Genomic DNA, 20,240 nt, shown 5'->3' on the forward strand with positions numbered 1-20,240 from the left:
GTGCAAGGATGTTAATGACATATTTTCTCCCTCTCATTCACCCTCTTTGAAACAGTCATGTGGAGGTGGACTGGTAAACTAAAGCCACATGAAAAAGTTATTTATAAGAGGAAAAAGCTTTTTTATGTACCCAGTTGTAAAAGAGACCTTGAAACTCTCACACCTTCTACTTTGGTCCAAAACACTATGCTTTTAGACTAAATAATAGATCCTTACTGTAAGATAATGTACATTATGGTGCAGTGAGGTACAGAGCCACTGCTTTCAAAAATATAGCCATAAGATGTCAAAATTGCCACTGCACAGAAATGACCCTCTTAGCAAATGTATCATTCATTTAGAGCTATAACGCTTTTATGTGCAGTGATGATAAGTGGTTATGGAGGAGATCTATTCCAGCAGCTCTGACACCTTGTCCACTTTGAAGGGCAAGCTTATTTTAGACCTTGCTCACTATTTGAATAATAATATTTTTATTTTAGGATTAATGCGCAGGCTGTGCTGTTATTTCTGTGAGCTGCAATCCTTAAAGAGTATCTCACCATGTCATATAGTCACAGGTTGTATAACTCTTCAGTGGTTGGAACTTTTTAATACGAGTTTATTTTATTCTGGGTATCTTGCTAAATCATGTCATGAATATGATGTTTATTTGCTAGTCTCTTTTTTTGTGCCATCTGAAGCATTTAAAAAAAATCTTTAGCCTGAGCCACGAAGAAAAGTCACCCACCAATATGACCTAGCTATGTTTTACCCATGTACAGCATGTTTTGTGGGTGTTTTTAAAGCCGAAGGTTGCCATGGTGATTTGTCTACTTGTTTTTGCTTTAGGCCAGGTGTTCATCTCTATTTTTGTTTCTTTTTACATCCTGCAGATACCTCCATCACATCACAGTTCCTCCCCGAATGTAAATGGCTCGTTGAACAACCACCAAGAGCAAAGCAATCGACTGAGTCCAGAGGGTACATCCTCTCCTCTCCTCCTCTCCTCTCTCCTCTCCTCTCCTCCCATTCCTTCCCCTCCCCTCCTCTCTTCTCCTGGCTGACAGTGACATTGAGTAACATTTAAACGATAGTCATCTTGTCCCCTTGCAGCAGATTAGAGAATTTGCTTACCCAACAAAAGTGGCTCAGTTAGCCACATTTTCAAGATAAGTGTGAAATAGTCCATTGCTGTGTGAGCAAATACTGAACTTAATGATTTCACGGCTGTGTGTGTGTGTGTGTGTGGGGACATAATATTGCTTCTCAGCTCTCTAACTGCTGCAGGAGGACTTGTAGAGATCACTTGGCATGTTGATTCCAGTGAGTATGTTATTTTGTGTCACAGCATGTGGTTCCTTAATTCAGTCTGAGAACCGGTTGAGTTTCTGCCAAAGCTCCTTTGTTTCTATTGAACGGCAGGGCCGGTCTGTTGCCTGTTCTAACCTTCATCTCTCCTTAGCAGTTAATGGTAACCGTTACCTGCCTGCCTTCACCATTTTGGAAAAATACAAAGTTGGGAAGGTCATTGGAGATGGCAACTTTGCTGTGGTCAAGGAGTGTGTGGAGAGGTACGTGAAACACATTTAATCAGACTGGAAGTGTTTAATGCACAGCTGCAGCGGAGCACAGCAGTGTGCCTTGTTGCACTGCTTAATGAGATGTGCATCACGTGTATCAACTGCTCCATCAGGGTGTTTAAGTCCTGATGACAGGCATTGTGGAGACAGAAATATCCCATGGATTAAACCCAGCGGTGAATTCACTTCATTAGCCTTTTAATCTCTGAGTCAACACACTGCCCAGGCAGACAGGGGAGATGATGATGACAGCAGGCCTGTCAATGTGTGCTCTCATAATCTGATGCACCTACCTGGAAAGTACTGAAAGATGCCCTGTGAGGCCCAGTAAACATATTGAATGCATTTTCCGCCTCCAAAAAAAAAAACATTTACAAAGTCATAACAATCTTAGCACAAAAGTACTGTTGAATAGCTTTCTTTGCTTTCACTCTGCCTTGAATTAAGACAGTGAGATGTATTTGAAAGCTACACATACTGTTTCCAATGGTCAAGAATGAACATCCATGCTCAGATATTTTGAAATTCCCATTATTTATGTAGAGCTGTCCATACATCTCTTAACATCAGCTGGCAGTCCTCTACTTCCCTGCCCTTGGCTGGTGCATTGCTACATTTCTTAGTCAGTGGAATAGTGTGAACCTGTTGGAAGGAATGTGTACTGCATCACTTGCATGTTCATGTGAATACAGCTACATCGTCATGTTGGTAAAGCATGAGATTCAAACAGAATAGGGACTTATTCATCTGAACATTGCTCTTGCGTTGCAGCCCTTACTTTATGTATATTTTTGCAAGGATAAACTTGCAAGTAACTTAAAACCCCCTGAACTGAAAACCTTGTTTTTGCTGGCCTCCAGTGGTTTAAATTCTCCACTTGCTGCAGTGATGTAGAAGTGTACTCCAGGCTGTGTCAGTATACTGTGCAATCACTGTTGGCTGTGGTTATGAGTGTAACAGAGCACTTTTGACCCAGCAGTAACACTGGGTGTTGTCTAAGGTGGAACAAACTTGAGACTTTCAACCAGAGATGGCAGTGAAACACTGATCTTCAGCCTGGTGTTAAATTACTCTTCAAGTATGTGTTCTCATGTTCTTGTTGAGCCTGCCTGTATCTGCACTGCATCTCTGTTCATTGTATAAACTTGGCTCGTGCAGCCAACATACCTTTCAAATAGCTTCGTGGCTGTGCTCTTGCACACTGTAAATGATGCTCTGTGGTGGGTGCTTGATTTCAGTTACAGTGTTGTGGCGTCAGTGCTGTTTGTATTGTTGGCACTAACTGCACTGTTTCTGTTCAGGTCCACAGGAAAAGAGTTTGCACTGAAGATCATCGACAAGGCCAAGTGCAGTGGAAAGGTTTCACTCTGTCCTTCTTTTCTCATCATCTTCTATTTCCACTCTCTTCTTTCTGTATTTTACCTTCAGACTTGTTTACACATACAGACACACACGCACGCACACACACTCACACAGTTGTAAGGAAGCGGTCTTATGTTAGTGTTCCACTGTGCATTATTAACACCCACGCAGAATACAGTGTTACCTTTGTGTCTCTGATCCTCTTATCCCTCACGGTTAGATTAGGTTGGCAATGTTTTATTTATCACTTAACTCAAATTATCTTCACACTTTCACATGCGCACAATGACACACTCTGAATCACACACCCTTGACACCAATTCCGATTCAATCAACAAAGCACTTTCTTTTTTATGAGCATAATAGCTCAGTGTAAATCCTGTGTGCTGGAGTACACAGTCACAGGCTCGCTTTGATTATCTATGTGGGTTGTGTGTTTCCAGGAGCACCTCATCGAGAATGAGGTGGCAGTGCTGCGGAAAGTGAAACACCCCAACATCATCATGTTGATTGAGGAGGTGGACACTCCCTCTGAACTGTACCTGGTCATGGAGCTTGTCAAGGTACAGTACAGGCCAACTCTGTGTCAGTATCAGTGTGCACTCCTCGTGTCTGTGTGTGTTTTAATATGTAACCAGTGTGTTTATTACCGGCGCAGGGAGGGGATTTATTTGATGCCATCACCTCCTCGGCCAAATACACAGAAAGAGACGCCAGCATCATGGTGTACAACCTCGCCGGAGCTCTGAAGTACCTGCACAGCATGAACATCGTCCACAGAGATATTAAACCAGAGAACCTGCTGGTATACATTCACACACACACACATTATTCTTTTTTTCCCTACTCCAACTGCTCATTGGGCCTCAACTGAGCATGCACTCTGATTCTAGGTGTTTGAGTACCCAGATGGCATCAAGTCACTGAAGCTTGGGGACTTTGGCCTGGCCACAGTAGTGGAGGGACCCCTGTATACCGTATGTGGCACTCCTACATATGTGGCTCCAGAAATCATCGCAGAGTCTGGGTAAGCCGAGTATTTTGGCAGCATGTGAGGCTTTTGCTTTTCACTGGGGACGCTGCTCGTTATAGAGAAACATGTATGTTTCTACTGATCTGTGAGTTGGTTTTAAGGGGAAACATCTGTTCTACGTACAACAGCAGAGTAGAAATGAGGGTCTGCAGTACGGCTGTGTTGTAATCAGCTGTCTGGAGATTGAAAGGCGAATGGTGCTGAATAAAGAAACACAAACCATGGGTCTGGTATATTTACTTCCACATCATCATCATTATAGTAGATTGAAAGCCTTGTCTTTCCAAAATGTCAGTATGTACTTTATGTTGTTGCTTTATGTCCAGTCAGTCAGCTTCTGTGTTTGTAACACTGAGATGATGGAAGATGGAAGTGGTTTGCTGTTATTATTATTATTATAAGATATTTGGGTACATTTAGTGCTTCAGTGACATTTTCATCTCTTTTCACAGTTATGGTCTGAAGGTGGATATCTGGGCTGCAGGTGTCATCACCTACATCCTTCTGTGTGGTTTCCCTCCGTTTAGAAGGTACTTGTTCCAACCACGTCAAGCTTTATCTGCTACTAATAAACAAGTGTGATAGTTTTCAGTTTTAAGCAATAGATACAATGTTGAGTAAAGGTGTCAGCCATGGATCATGTTAAGAGGAGTTCAATCACATTTGTTTGGAAATTAGTTTTTCTTACCTGCTGGCTAAGTAAACTGTTGTCATCCAGCAATAATAGAGTGAAAGGGATTTGACCTAAATTATTGTGATCCATGTTTAATCACTTGTACTTCATGGTTATTATAATAAACATATCATGAAAGGTGAGGTTACAGGTGAGGCTATTTATTGTTATTATGCAGCCATTACAATCTAGATATGCAGTTATGCCATGTGTGCTGAATAAGACCAGTGTTTGTGTGTCGTTCCATGTAGTGAGAGTAACTTGCAAGAGGACCTGTTTGACCAGATCCTTCTGGGGCGACTGGACTTCCCCAGTCCTTACTGGGACAACATCACCGACTCAGCCAAGGTGGGGACCCCTGGCACTCACACACACCAACAGTTTATTTATGTGACTTTAGATGATATTATATTGACTCCCTTCTTTGGAGGGTTATCCTCAACAAAACATGCTCCAACAGAAACCATTTTACCTTGAAGTGAATGCAGCATCAGTAAGAAGTCTGAAACAGATATTAAATGTTACATAGTTTAAACACACACACACACTCAGACAGACACCATGTGAAGCCGCTCCATTAATGACTATTGTCTGCTGAAGGACAGAAACCCCTCCAACCCACTAAATTAATGTCATGTATTAAGGTGACAGCCCACGCTCAGCATGCCAGACCAAACTGCTAATTAAACCCACTGCTATTACAGTTGCCTGTCACTGCAGACAAGTGCACAGTTATAGACACCACAGCATGAAACGACTTGCACATTCTGAAGCTGTGCAGGTGTAAATTTAAGGGAGGATATTAATCCAGACACTGTGTGTTTACTTTGTGAGCACATGTGTGAAAGCATGTACATCAACTCTGTGGTCTGTGGCTTTACCCTGAGTGAGGTGTTAGCACGTAGTATAACAGAGGAGAGAAACATGGTTGAAATCATTGCCACGATATTTTATAGCAATATACAAAGTGTATGGTAAACATAATATACTTAAAGATACATTAATTTAGATTTTTGCATCAACAATGTACCAAAAGACTGTGAGCAATGTGAAGGGTGTTAGTCAGTTATCACTTAACTCCACAGTTTCCCCTGCTCCATGTTTATCGGCTCATTGTTTTGGTTTTATGACCCATGACTTTCCTGTTTTATTACAATCAGCGTCGTTATCGGCCACAAGGGCAGCTGTTTTCAGCAACAACAACAACAAAAGCTGTTGCAAAACTGCCAGCACCAAAAACATCAGTAACCAATTGTTTTGTTTTTATATGCAGCAGCAGTTTGCTTGGAATGGACAATTTGCATAGCAGAATTGTGTAAAACAATAGCACAATATGATCATTTATTCACATACATCTAAAAGTCAATAATAATTAATTATGGCCCAGGGGCTTTGATATTGCCCTAAACTGTAAACTGTGTGTTCTGTTTCAGGAGCTGATCGGAAAGATGCTGCAGGTCAACATGGAGGCTCGATACACAGCACAAGATGTCCTCTCCCACCCATGGGTCACGGTATTGTATAACACTGTTTGTGTATATTTTTATGTACAATACTTTGCAAAAGGTTTAGGTGCTTTGGATGTGTAGAATCTTATCTGTCAAACAACACCATCAGGGAGGCGTCTGATGTTTTCCAGATTCATTCTGCAGCTTGACAATGACCCTCAGCATATGTCAATCAGGAAAACCCATATTAACATGAATGCAGAAGCCTAATTTAACAAATACTTGATGAGTATCAGCCAATTTGAGATCCCTTTGGAGGAGCCTTAGATGGGGCCTTGACACCGGTGGCGGGGCAAAGTCGCTAAATGATGTTAAATGTTCTTCAGTTAAAATGATCATTGGATGACAGGAAAGCCCATGCACAGAACCGAGTGGAATCACCAGATAATAGTGAGGGGGAGAGGTGGAGCCTTGGTGTGACGGCAAGATAAGGCTGGCTGACAGTCGTCATCCTGTTTTAACCTACACTAAAGATTCATAGCCAGAGTCATAAAGAAATATCTTCAGAGACAAGAAGAGCAAGGAGTCCTGCAACTGATGGTCTGGCCCCCACACAGTCAGTCTGGGAGTTCGCCAAGATGACTGGATCAGCCAAATTCCTTGAAAAACTACTTTAGACAAAGGGAAATCACCAAATATTGATCTGATAAAGGATTTTTCTGTTCACTGCACTTTGCATAAAGTTAATTGATAGATAAAACATTCATTTTGAAAGCATGCTCACTGTACCTTTGGTGCCTGAAACGTTTGCGCAGTACTGAATGTGTGAACCGAAACATTTGAGATTTGTGCATTAAGATAGTTTCCTGTGCATGAAACCATTGTACACTTTACATGTTTGTGTGCGTTCATGTAGGACGATGCAGTTATGGAGAACAACATGAAGATGGAGGTGACAGGTAAACTGCAGACGCACTTTAACACTGCGCCAAAGCACAACAACACCACAGCTGGTGTGGCGGTCATCATGGTAAGCACCCAAAAACATTCACAAACTTTTTTTTTTTTTTTTTGCCCAATCTTCTGAGATTTACTGCAGCACTGTTTTTGAAAGTTTGACCTTCATGAGGTCATGTTAGCTTTCAGTTACCTCTTAAATCTGTAATATTGATGTTTTGACGTGGGTTTAGTCGTCACTAACGGGGCCATGCAGTGGCTTGAACAGGTCAGGCCTTTTTCCAAACGATGACAGCGTGACAGCGAATGTTTGACCCACATAAAGACGACTGAGCTTCCTGTGCTTTCTACTTTATATGAATCTTGCACCCACTTGATCCCTGGGATAGAATATCTGGCCTCAATCATGGTTGAAAACGACATTAAATACAAGTTATAAGCAACTTATGCTGCTGTGAACATGTAAGACAGGATTTTAGAGATGGAATGATGGAAGAACAGAACAGTGAAGTCATTCCTGTAGTCACATCCTTCCACCCTGTCTGTTTCAAGCCCCATTTACATCATTTCCTGTTGTACAGTTTGACTTCCTCCACTCCTCATCTCATCAGGTCACACCACCCATCAGCCTCGTGCACTCTCTTCAGTCTGTCTGTCTGTACCGAAGGCAGGAAAAGGGGGGAAGGGGAAGTTTCTTTGATTAGAAATTTAATTTGATCCCCCTCTTTACTGCAAAGAGCCTCATTTTGTTGTAAATTTCATTTGACAGTTTGAGGTGTAAACGCGGGCCCTGGCCTCGGCCCCTCCTCCTCTCCATCCACTTCCTCCTCCCTCTTCCTCACCCCTCCCTCACACCCGACCCAGGACCACAGGGGACGCCTGGAGCTGAAAGCCGGGTACACACTTCACCCCTCCCTCCCTCCCTCCTGCTGCCTCCCTTCTTCCTTTCCAGCCATCGCCCTTCCCCTCACCCTCTTCCCCACATCTGAAACGGCTCCCACCCCCTACTACTCTCCCTTCCTCCCTTCCCTTCCTTCCTGTGTCTTTCTCAGGCCCCCTGCCCCTCGGCTGCAGTAACAATAACCAACTGATGTGGACCACACTAACTCTCTCCCAAAAGGCGCTCTGTCCTGGATTTACCCCTGACTCTTTTCATACTTCTCATTCGGTCCTTCAGTCACATTTCATTCCATTTGTACCAACTTTTATGGGATGTGAAAATTATCATCTGTTTTGAAGGATGTGTTTGTTTAATCACATTGTGATTGAGGTTGTTTAGCATGTTTACAGTGGCAGCCAATGCGAGCTAGTGCAGGAGCAGTGTCATTTGCCTCCCTCTCTGCCATTATTGTCTGTTAGTAATCTCATTGAAAATAGCTCCTTAAAATCAACTTTCAGTAAATTTCTATAAATCTACACTAGGTCTAACAGCACTTGTAACATGTTAATGGTGCTCTGGTGCCACCTTGTGGAGAAAATCAAGAACTGTGCTGGAACTATTCTGTAGTTCAAATTTGCAGAGAAGGATGCAAACCAGTGTGGCTTTATTGCCTTGGATACAAGATTCCCCAGCACATTTTAAAGGATAAGGATGGCGGGATTCTATATTTTTCTTATTGTCAACAACTCTCATGAAAAGATAAAAATCTACAATTTGTAACATACCTACCCTGTCTGTGGCACTCAGCCTCATTCCTAAAACATTCCTTGGTACTGTAGTTTTTAGCAAACATTGCATTTGGACTATCAGCCCTGGATTAATATACATTTGGGGCTCTGGTGAGTATTTATGGCAGCAGGATGGTATCTGTGAGAGAAACTTCACTACCCATGTTCATGGAAATGAAGTACAATATCTCCCCCATGCAAGAGTGTGACTCCGTTATGTGTTTTTAATAGTTTCTGGACAACAACAGAGCTTTATGACACAGAAGTACAAACTACCAGGCTTATGCTAAACAGGCCACAATGGGATTTGTTGATGATAAGAAATATATAGAATAAGACCAGCATCATCTTTTAAAATCAGTACAATCAAAAACACATTTAATCCCACTTACCACTGCATTTTGTTGACAGTTATTCAAATATAGCTTAACACTCACTGACATGTGTATCTGCCTGAAATAGTCACTTATAGAAATTATTACAGTTTGTTCCAACTTAGTCTTTTCAAAATCTGCGGGCCACTTGGTTTGGAAAATGTTGAAATGATCCGAAATAATGATAAAAACGAAAGATCAGCACTGAGCTGGAACAACAACTGTCCACTTGCCGTCATGCTTGTTGTGTTGACTTTATTTTGTGAAGCTGTGAGTAAGACTAGTCTCTGTCCCTTTTTGCTTCTCCCCTCTCCCTGCATTACGTCCCTCTGAATTAGCTCCAAGGCAATGGTATGTACTAACACTTAACGCTACGCCTCATCTGTTCTGCTGCTGAGATTCAGCACAAGGGCAAATGAGGAACGTAACATTTACTCGTTCTCTGTCCCACGTGAGAAACGCATCATTGGCTTCACTCAGGACAAAAGCACCACCTATGCATCTGCTGAATGAAAAAGTAAACGTAGACTTTCTCCTTTGCCCTTCCTCTGCACATAGAGTAGCACTTGATCTGATTTGCCTTCTTGTGAGGTCAGTCCACTGTGCAAACCATACTGTCTTCTTGTTTAATCATCTTTCAGTTATTCATGTCCATTTCCATTAGAGTGTGTCATCATGTGTGTTGTTTATTCATTTAAATCAAAGAAATCACAAAAACTGGGTCATTAGTTAATGAAGAGTTTGCTATTTTAATATCTTCAAACATTCAGCTGATCAGTTATTCACTGGACAACTTTAGGCTAAATTAGAGGTTTTCTGTTGGCAGTGAAGATTGACCCACAGTATCGCTTTTTCCCTCCTGAGTGGTGTTATTTGAGCTTGAGAGGCACAACAGTATCCAGCTGATGACTGTCTGTCTGTTTTGCCAGAACACAGCTCTAGATAAAGAAGCCTTCCAGCTCACCGCCCGTCGTTGTCCAGATCCCCAAACAGCTTGCAACAAAGTCCCATCTGCCCTCCCAATCAAACCAGCCTCACCGACAAAGCCAGGACCAGCTTCTCCAACCAAACAAGCGTCAAGCACCAAAGTATCAAAACCCGCCAAGCTGACATCACCCAGCAAGACCACCGTGACTGCTGTGCCTGATTCTAATCCTCCCTGCTCTCAACCCCAGAATGAAAATGACCCATTACCTTCTAAGCTTCACTTCCCTCCCTCTGCTCCTGTAAGTTCGCTTCAGTTCTCCCCTTCATCCTCCACTGAAACTTTCCCCATCACCTCTTTGCCGGTAGCATTCCCTCCTGAAATAAGAACATCACCCACATCACCCTCTGCTGCTCCCTGCTTATCTCTAGAAGCTCCCTTGCCCTCAGGCCCTCTTGGTCTTTTCACCTGCACAACTCCCTCTACACCTGTCTCCTGTCCCTCCCCATCTTCTCCTACCAAAGATGTGACACCCCAGTCTTCCTCTCCCACAAAGCAAGCTTCCCCGTCCCCCATCTCCCCTGTCAAACCTGCTGTATTCCTCCCTCTCTCTTCCCCGACCAAACAAGAAGCTTCCTCCCCTTCTCCAATCCATCCAACCCTGTTTCCTTCTCCTCCCTCTACACCTCCCAGATCCACAACCCCACTCTCCCCAGCTGGCCCTCCTTCTTCCAGCCCTCTACCTGCTGAAGAGCTCATGGAGAAGGTTTAAAAGCCTGGGCTCTGTAGCCAGTTTCACCCTCCACTTGTCACGTATGTATCATTAGACATGGGATGAGGAGAATTAACATCCACCATGAGCATTTCCAGTAGCTGTAAACTGAGCCAGTGACTGCAGTGTCCACATCTTTTCCTCTCATTCTTATCCCACACAATTTCCAAGATGGAGGATACCAGGCATTTTCTAAGAGTTTGTTGATTGTATATATAGGTTTGTATTTATTAATGGAGGATGTGGAGAAAGGGAATGAATTGAATATCACTGTTCTGAGTGGTTGTCTTTGGAAGTCATGCATTACTGTATCACATTAATGTGAATTCTCTCCTTTATTTATTATCCCATTTTGACTGCCTGTGGCTCTTTTTGTAAATAGATATTCATTACACACAAACACCCCAATGTGGTGTTCCTTTGATTTAGCAGAGAGACAGTTCTGTCCATAAGACAACTATTTCAGCATATCAGTCGTCTCAACTTGCTAGCCTAGCTACCTTTAGTGCACAACCCTTGGTACAATTATATGTCACTAAGCTAACAATAACCACTATTAGTACTTTCTCTGGCAACAGCAATCTACTCCTATGAAGTGTTACTACAAACATAATGTACAGAGGCTGGACAAAATAAGGGTAATACCTACCAAAGAACCAAGCAGATAATTATAATAATAAGTAAGGCACTACTTAGCCTGTTTACCATTTCAACAACTTTAAAAAACACGGAAACAAACAAGACAACTTTCTGTTGCTTCTTGTGCAGTTGCTCCCAACCTTTTTACCTTGTGATCCCTCAAAACAAAGAGTTCTGTACTGACTCCTCATCATAAACTGCATGTCTATGCATAGTGACCATTTCAACCAAAGATTCAAATTGTTTCATATAAAAACATTCAGGGGTCTGAAGATATAAAATTGTCCATGAACTAATTAATTGTTTGAGTGTGTTTTTCTGTTTTTCTTTCATCTTAATTATCAGATTTATCCTGCGACCCTTTAGGTTGTCTTGACCCACAGGTTGGGAACCACTGCTTTTGAGTTGTCTAGCCATGCAAATAGTTTTGGGTTAATTTGCAGTGGTTATGAGATATCATTGAGAATTTTGTTTGTGGTCCTCAGAGTTAAAATTAAAAAAAAAAAAAAAGATCCTATAGCAGAAACACTATACCCAATACTCAACAATTCACGGAAACAAATCAATCAGAAGTAATTTGTACTTCAGACAAGGCTCCTGTGAATGTCAGTAGTGAGGTCTGTGAATTATACAGAGAAACTGTCCAGAACATTGTTTCTGGAAACAGATGTTGCAGTTGAATATTTTAAGTGTAAATCTTTCATGCTGTAAGTACAACAAACAAAATTCCATCCAGAAATTTCAGAGGAGAGTATCTCAAAAATCCAGTCAAATAAAAAGAATATGTGTAAACGTCCATTTGGTAGATTATTTTGTACACCCTCTGTAACTGACTGACACATTCATTCACACACTGACTGTATGTATTCTATGTGAACTCTAGTTGTATATAGTATGAAGAACCTTAGCTGTCCACCTTACACTTGAAGGTTTGTTTATTGCCTGTGTGCGTCTGAGCAGCCATGACCCTCAAAGTCATAACTGTAGTACATAACATTAGAGAAAATACTGTGGATCCAACAGACATGAAACTAAACTGTAGGCCTGTTTCTCAAAGCTGAACTGCTTATTGCTACAACTTTAAAACTGCTCAGACAAGATGCACTTTCTGGTTTTAGTTGGTTCCCAATGACGACACTACACTGCATCAAACTCGTCAACACCGGTCCTCTAAATATTCAGTCAATATTTTTTTTTTTCGATATGTTGGATTTACACAGTAAGAATGAATGTGTTGTCAAGGTGACAGGTTTGTGCCTCACCACTGGCTAACAGCTCATAGCTTAATTATGCCTTTATGAAATCCAGCTTGGCTGAAAAATGGGATCCCAAAATTGTGCATCCTACATTCATTTCTAAGTGTTTTGTTTTGTCCTTGTTTGTACCTGTTTTAAACTTCACAGCATTTATCCCAGCTGGTGTTAGTAGGGCTAACTCCTCCTGTGGTTCAACATGTCTCTTTATCTCTTCAGAACTTTCAGCTGCATGAATACTCATCTCCCTTTTACTGGCTCCCTGTAAGTCAACCCCCCCCCCACACACACACAGACACAGTTAATTTGGTCATTTAGCTTCTCTTATGTAGTTGAAGTAGAATGTTATAGCAGTTTGTAAAGGGAATTTGTATGAAGACAGTTTTAAAACAGGTAAATCAACTGTGTCAAACTGGAGAAATGGTTTTTAATAGGCATAGAGTGGCTGCTTTTAATGTCCCACTATTTTGAAACGGCAGAGAGCAAAAAATAAAAAATGCAATAAAGACTTGAAATTAATGTGTTTGTGTGTTTGTCTTACCAGAGGCTGGCCACTAGAGGGTGCCATGAAGTCTTAGTGATACCTAATGAAAAATACATCTAGCACAATTCAAGTTATAAAATTCCATTTTATTGTCAGAACTCAGCACACAAAACACTCCAATATGATTGCAAAAAAATAATGGTTGATAGATAACAGTAGTTGTCATATAACTGGAGATTCAAACCACACCAAAGCTCAAACTTCAAAGGAATGTTTCCTCAAAATCAAAGATACAAGTGGACGTAAATTTTACTTAGGATCAAAGGAATATGTCTCATTGCCATTTTAGTGCTGAATCACATCTTAACATAATCACTCATCCTGGGATCTACACTTCTGTGATGGAAAAAAAAAAAAGAGAAGGAACTGCAGACTGAAACACAGCAAGTCCTTCCTTTCATTGCACATCTCACTTTGCTGTTAGCTGCTTTGGAGACAGGACTCAAAGAGGACTCTGAAGATGCTAAGCTGGCTTGAGCACTGGGTATGATATGACATTTTTTATTTAATAATGTAGTAAAAATTTTGATCTCATACCCTCACTCTTTCCATCACAGATATTAATCAATTTTGAAAAAAATGATTCAGTTTGTTTATTCAGTCATTTAGGAGAAATGTAAATGAATGAAGCTTAATCCTCAACATATTTTTCCTGACATCCTCTATGTAAAGCTCATTTTCAAATCACTGATGCAGAGAAGTTTTGTGTTTTTGATGTTTAAAGTATTAAATGATAACGCGAAAATCTGCGCTGATGTGTTTTATATGAGCAGTGAGCCATGCACAGAAACGCAATCTCTTAGCAAGCACAGAGGTACAGAGGGAATGGAAATTTTAAATATGAAAGACTACATTTAAACAGTATATATATAGACATTTATATATATGTATATTCCCTCTTCATTTATCCTTCTGTCCAATACATTTATTATTTATTCAAACATATATCTAACGGCTTTGTTGCCAAAATGGCAAAATGTTAAAATTGAATGATAGCTTAATAATTATTCCCCACATACACACCTACAGAGAAAAAAAAAAAAAATCACTCACCCTAAAGTACACAAATATTTGGATTTTTAAGTCAAGAGAAAAGGTTTTCACTAGCTCCCCATAAATCCCTCTTTTCTTTTCTGGAGGAGATGAAAATAGACTCTTACAGCTAAAAATAGATTTGTTTTTAACCGTACAGTAACATAACCCCCACCCTATGATTTATATGAAAATTTTCTATCTGATCTACAAAATATAGCAATGCCCCTTTTTAAAAATAGTTTGATTCTTTTACTATAACAGGACAGATTTCTTTTTTTTCTGTGAGATACATTCAGGATATCAGGATAGACAGAATAGTGCCTTTGATAAGAGTTCTTCATCCGTGTCCAACTTTGTCAGTCAGGTTTTGTTGCTGTTGTCAGTTCAGTACCTGGTCTGGTACTCATGGTGCCACCTGTTGAAGTCATTGTAGAAGAGCACGATACTTCCAGATGCCATGCCAGTTATGATGCACCTTAGAAGAGTCAGGAGGGAACACCATGAGGTTTTGCTACTTTTGATTTTTATTTGTTGTGAATTTGAGATACTTGTACTTGAATTGTATTGTATCTGAAGTATATATTTTTACTTAGCTGCATGTCAGGGGAAGCAGGTGTACATTTTACTCCACTATATTTATTTGACGTCTATAGTTACTAATTAAGAGTTTACATATGAAACTTGCAATCATCTATTTATGTAGGATATATTGTAAAAAGTATTTAAATGTACATAACCTTAAACAGCTACAACATTATGCTGTTTGTATATCCATACAGCAGCAATAGTATTAATATTATGGTAATGAAATAAACATAACCTGGATAATCAGGATTTTGTCACACAACTGAAACTACAGTATGTAACTTTTGCTAAATAATGGTAACTTCCACATATGCAAAATTCACAAAAATATCTTGCAAATTCACAAACAAATTCCACAAATAAAAAATTATCTATGAATACCTTCCATTAATTTACAAATTAATGGAAAGTATTTGTGAATATCTTCCTAACATATACAACTTTCAAACAGACATTTGTTAATCAATTTTCCATTGGTGCTACAAAAAAACATTTTTGGATCTCAATTTTACGCTTGTGGATTTGAATTTTACACACAGAGTTTTGAAACAAACTTTCCGCAAGTCTGAACCAAAATCGACTTGTATCACTTGGCCACTTTCGGAAAACATGCTATCACCTGCTGACGACGCCTTTTCAAATTAAGAGCACGTAGTCTTCTATGTATTGTCCCCCCCCCCCCCCCCCCCCCCCCCCCAAGTGATCGGCGCACCACCATGCCGCCCCAGCACAAAATCATACTCATACTATAGTAAGGCATGAAAAAAAATCATACTATAGTAAAGCATAAAAATGTCATAGTATATTAAGGAATTATAAAATGTCATAGTATAGTGAATTATAAAAGTCATGAAAAGGTCATATTATAGAAAAGTAAAAAACATAAAAATGTCATAGCATAGTAAGGCATGAAACGTCATAGTATGGTAAGGCATAAAATGTCACAAAAACATCATAGTATAGTAGGGAATAAAAGGTGATAAAAATGTCATATATAGTAAGGTAAAAAATGGCATAAAAACGTCACAGTATAGTAAGGCATAAAATTTCATAAAAACGTCATCGTATAGTAAGGCATAAAACGTCATAAAAATGTCATTGTATAGTAAGGCATAAAACGTCATAGTATAGTAAGGTAAACACTGTCATAAAAACATCATAGTATAGTAAGGCATAAAACGTCATAAAAACATCATAGTATAGTAATACATAAAAACGTCATAGTATAGTAAGGCATAAAAGGTCATAAAAATGTCATAGTATAGTAAGACAGAAAAACATATTATAGTAAGGTAAAAAAAGTCATGTATAGTAAGTAAACAAATGTCATAAAAACGTCATAGTATAGTAAGATAAAAAATGACATTTTTTTACCTTACTATACATGACGTTTTTATGCCATTTTATGCCTTACTATACTATGACGTTTTTGTGAAATTTTAATGAAATTTTATGCCTTACTATACTATGACGTTTCTATTCCATTTTATGCCTTAATATACTATGACGTTTTATGCCATTTTATGCCTTACTGTACTATGACATTTTTATGACATTTTTTTTACCTTACTATATATTACTTTTTTACCTTACTATAGGCCATTAGACATTTTTTTAGTTTCCTATACTATGATGTTTTTGACATTTTTTACCTTACTATACTATGATGTTTTTATGCCATTTTATGCCTTACTATACTATGACATTTTATGCCTTACTATACTATGACGTTTTTATGAAATTTTATGCCTTACTATATATGACTATTTTTACCTTACTATACTATGACGTTTATGACATTTTTTACCTTACTATACTATGACGTTTTATGCTTTACTATACTATGACGTTTTTATGAAATTTTATGCCTTACTATACTGACATTTTTTTTTTTAATTTTATGCCTTACTATACTATGACATTTTTTTGAAATTTTATGCCTTACTATACTATGACGTTTTTATGACATTTTTTACCTTGCTACATATGACTTTTTTACCTTACTAAAGGCTATTAGACATTTTAATGCCTTACTATACAATGAAATTTTTATGACATTTTTTTTTACCTTACTATATATTACCTTTTTTACCTTACTATAGGCCATTAGACATTTTTTTAGTTTCCTATACTATGACGTTTTTGACATTTTTTACCTTACTATACTATGACGTTTTTATGCCATTTTATGCCTTACTATACTATGACATTTTATGCCAGTTTATGCCTTACTATACTATGACGTTTTTATGAAATTTTTTTCCCTACTATAGGCTATTAGACATTTTTTTACTGACTATAATATGACGTTTTTGTGGCTTACTATACTATGACGTTTTTATGAAATTTTATGCCTTACTATATATGACTATTTTTACCTTACTATACTATGACGTTTATGACATTTTTTACCTTACTATACTATGACGTTTTATGCTTTACTATACTATGACGTTTTTATGAAATTTTATGCCTTACTATACTGACATTTTTTATTTTATTTTATGCCTTACTATACTATGACATTTTTATGCCTTACTATACTATGACATTTTTTTGAAATGTTATGCCTTACTATACTATGACTTTTTTTTTTTAATTTTATGCCTTACTATACTATGACGTTTTTATGACATTTTTTACCTTGCTACATATGACTTTTTTACCTTACTAAAGGCTATTAGACATTTTAATGCCTTACTATCCTATGATATTTTTCTGACATTTGTTTACTTACTATACATGACGTTTTATTTTACCTTACTATAATATGATATTTTTATGTCTTACTATACTATGATGTTTCTGTGACATTTTTTACGTCACTATACTATGTTTGTATGCCTTACTATACTATGACGTTTTTATGCCTTACTATACTATGACATTTTTATGACCTTTTATTCCTCACTATACTATGATGTTTTTATGCCATTTTATGCCTTACTATACTATGACGTTTTTATGCCATTTTTTTAACCTTACTATATATGAATTTTTTACCTTACTATAGGCTATTAGACATTTTTATGTCTTACTATACTATGATGTTTTTCTGACATTTTTTACCTTACTATACTATGATGTTTTTTTTTATGTCATAGTATAGTAAAGCATAAAATGGCATAAAAACGTCATAGTATAGTAAGGCATAAAATGTCATTGTATAGTAAGTAAAAAATGTCATAAAAACATCATAGTATAGTAAGGCATAAAAACTTCATAGTATAGTAAGTTAAAAAAACGTCATTATAGTAAGGCATTAAATGTCACAAAAACATTATAGTATAGTAAGGTGAAAAATGTCATAAAAATGTCATAGTATAGTAAGGCACAAAAAGTTGACATTGGTTCCTGGTTCGCATTCGGCGGTCTGGCCAACACCTGCTCCTCATATCCTGTTGACAGCTTGGCTGATTCCAGCTCCTGATCCCCTGTCTGCGGTCCAGTCAACATCAGCTCCTGATCCCGTCTGCTGTCTGGTCAACATCAGCTCCTGGTCAAGTCGACATCAGCTCCGGGTCACTCCACCACCTTCTGTTCCTGATCTCCTTTTGGCGATCTGGCCGAACCCTGCTCTTGATCCCCAGTCAATGGTCTGGCCATTTTCCGTTCCTCATCTCTGGTTGGCAGTCTGGCCTACATCAGTTCTTGGTTTCTCATTGCCAGTCCAGCCACTTTTTGCTCTTTCCTAATTTCCTGTTGGCCGTCCAGATGTCAGCAGCACCTGATTCTCAGTTGGTTATCTGGCCAAAATCAAATGCTGGTTTCCAGTCAGCAGTTCAGCCGCTCCTGCTCTCCCCCCAGAGCGGCTGTGCCAGCGACACCTGCCTCCTGCTCACCCTCCAGAAGGGGTCTACCGATGGCTCGGCCCTCCAGGTCGGCCTCCCGAGGGGACCTGCCTCCGTCATCGCCTTCCTGCTTAGCTTCCCAAGTGGACCCGCCTTAATTGTCGCCCTCCTACTCAGTTTCCCGAAGGGACCCACATTCGTCCTCCGGAGAAACACGGTCTTGGGTGCCGGTCTCCAGCTTGACCTCCGGAGAGGTCACGCCTTCACCCAGGCAGATTTCCTCTTATGCAGCTTCCCCAGTCTGTCTGGCATCTGGGCAGTTCTCCTGGGTTCCCCAGCCTGTCTGTTCGGACTCAGAGCTGTCCCTCCGAGGTGCCCTGCCTGTCTGTCCTGCCCTCAAACTCCTTCTCTAGCACCATTCTTCTCCTCTCTGTCCACTTCTCCTTGGATCCCTCCTCCTCCCTATCCACCCACCTGACTATGTGTTCCAGTTCCGCCTAAGGGTCATCTGGAATCCAACCCTTGACTGTCATAGTTGGAATGACAGACACATTTTGTTTTGACACTGTTGGACACTTTGTGTTTGATTGTTTTGGATTTGATTTACTTCCTGTTTTATTTTGAAATCACTTAATTTGTGTGTCTTATGTTAGAGATTGCTTCCTGTCTTTGTCCTGTTTCCCTCGTAGTAGATTGTCTGACCTACCCAAATCTGATTATCCTTGGTTCAAATACCCTTGCCTCCCTTGTCTCTATTTAATCTCTGTCAGTTCGTCCTGTTTGCTGTGGTACACCTGTTTTTTCCTGTATTCTGTTTTTCCCAGTTGTACTGTTTCGCTCCAGCGTTCCCATACATTGATCTCCAGTGTTTTCTTTAGTTCTTGGATTTTCTGTTTTTTTGTTCCTGGCTGGTTTGTGTTGGATTTTGTGTTGGTTGTTATTTAATAAAACACCTCGTTCCTCCTTCACTTTTGGAAGGTCTGCATCGTGGGTCTTAATACTCCAAAACACTGACAGTCATACTAAAGTAAGGCATAAAAAATCATAATATGGTGAGGCAAAAAAAAAAAAAATTCATAGAATAATAAGGCATTAAAAGGTCATAGTATAGTGAGACATAATGTCATAGTATAGTGAGACATAATAATGTCATATTATAGTGAGGTTTAAAATTGTCATAGTATAGTAAAGCATGTTACAGTTATAGTATGGTAAGGTGTAACACGTCATGAAAACGTTGTTGTATAGTAAGGCATAAAAAGTCATAAAAACGTCATATTATAGTAAGGCATAAAAAGTTATAAAAACGTCATATTATAGTAAGGCATAAAAAGTTATAAAAACGTCATATTATAGTAAGGCATAAATAGTCATAGTATAGTAAGGCATAAAAAGTAATAAAAAACGCCGTAGTATAGTAAGGCATAAAACGACATAGTATAGTAAGGCATAAAAAGTCATAAAGACGACATAGTATAATAAGGCATAAAAAGCCATAAAAACGACATAGTATAGTAAGGCATAAATAGTCATAGTATAGTCAGGCATGAAAAGGACATATTATAGTAAGGCATAAAAAGTCATAAAAAGGTCATAGTATAGTAAGGCATAAATAGTCG

The 20,240-nt window shown here is 39.1% G+C and overlaps 2 protein-coding genes across 15 annotated transcripts in view; one reads left to right on the forward strand and one right to left on the reverse strand.

The window, feature by feature from the left end:
• Nucleotides 1–18,367, forward strand: part of dclk2a (doublecortin-like kinase 2a) — a 55,036-nt gene extending 36,669 nt beyond the window's left edge. For 5 of the 11 annotated variants that reach the window (XM_056371495.1, XM_056371487.1, XM_056371490.1 and 2 more), the window contains 11 exons: nt 876–963; nt 1,445–1,553; nt 2,864–2,921; nt 3,368–3,487; nt 3,583–3,729; nt 3,818–3,951; nt 4,410–4,487; nt 4,882–4,978; nt 6,064–6,144; nt 6,995–7,108; nt 10,007–13,185. In XM_056371495.1, coding sequence (XP_056227470.1) covers nt 876–963; nt 1,445–1,553; nt 2,864–2,921; nt 3,368–3,487; nt 3,583–3,729; nt 3,818–3,951; nt 4,410–4,487; nt 4,882–4,978; nt 6,064–6,144; nt 6,995–7,108; nt 10,007–10,774 — 1,794 coding nt within the window. In that variant the 3' untranslated portion in view covers nt 10,775–13,185. Of the gene's footprint in view, nt 1–875; nt 964–1,444; nt 1,554–2,863; nt 2,922–3,367; nt 3,488–3,582; nt 3,730–3,817; nt 3,952–4,409; nt 4,488–4,881; nt 4,979–6,063; nt 6,145–6,994; nt 7,109–7,804; nt 7,932–10,006; nt 13,186–18,238 lie in introns of those variants that run through there. The other 6 variants (XM_056371488.1, XM_056371492.1, XM_056371494.1 and 3 more) reach the window with 4 other exon arrangements.
• lrba (LPS responsive beige-like anchor protein) overlaps nt 13,276–20,240 on the reverse strand; it is a 196,000-nt gene continuing 189,035 nt past the window's right edge. For all 4 annotated transcript variants that reach the window (XM_056371486.1, XM_056371485.1, XM_056371484.1 and 1 more), the window contains one exon: nt 13,276–14,720. In XM_056371486.1, the coding sequence (XP_056227461.1) occupies nt 14,630–14,720 (91 nt within the window). In that variant the 3' untranslated portion in view covers nt 13,276–14,629. The remainder of the gene's footprint in view (nt 14,721–20,240) is intronic.

This window comes from Seriola aureovittata, chromosome 3 (assembly GCF_021018895.1).
Source record: "Seriola aureovittata isolate HTS-2021-v1 ecotype China chromosome 3, ASM2101889v1, whole genome shotgun sequence".
Classification (NCBI taxonomy): Eukaryota; Metazoa; Chordata; class Actinopteri; order Carangiformes; family Carangidae; genus Seriola; species Seriola aureovittata.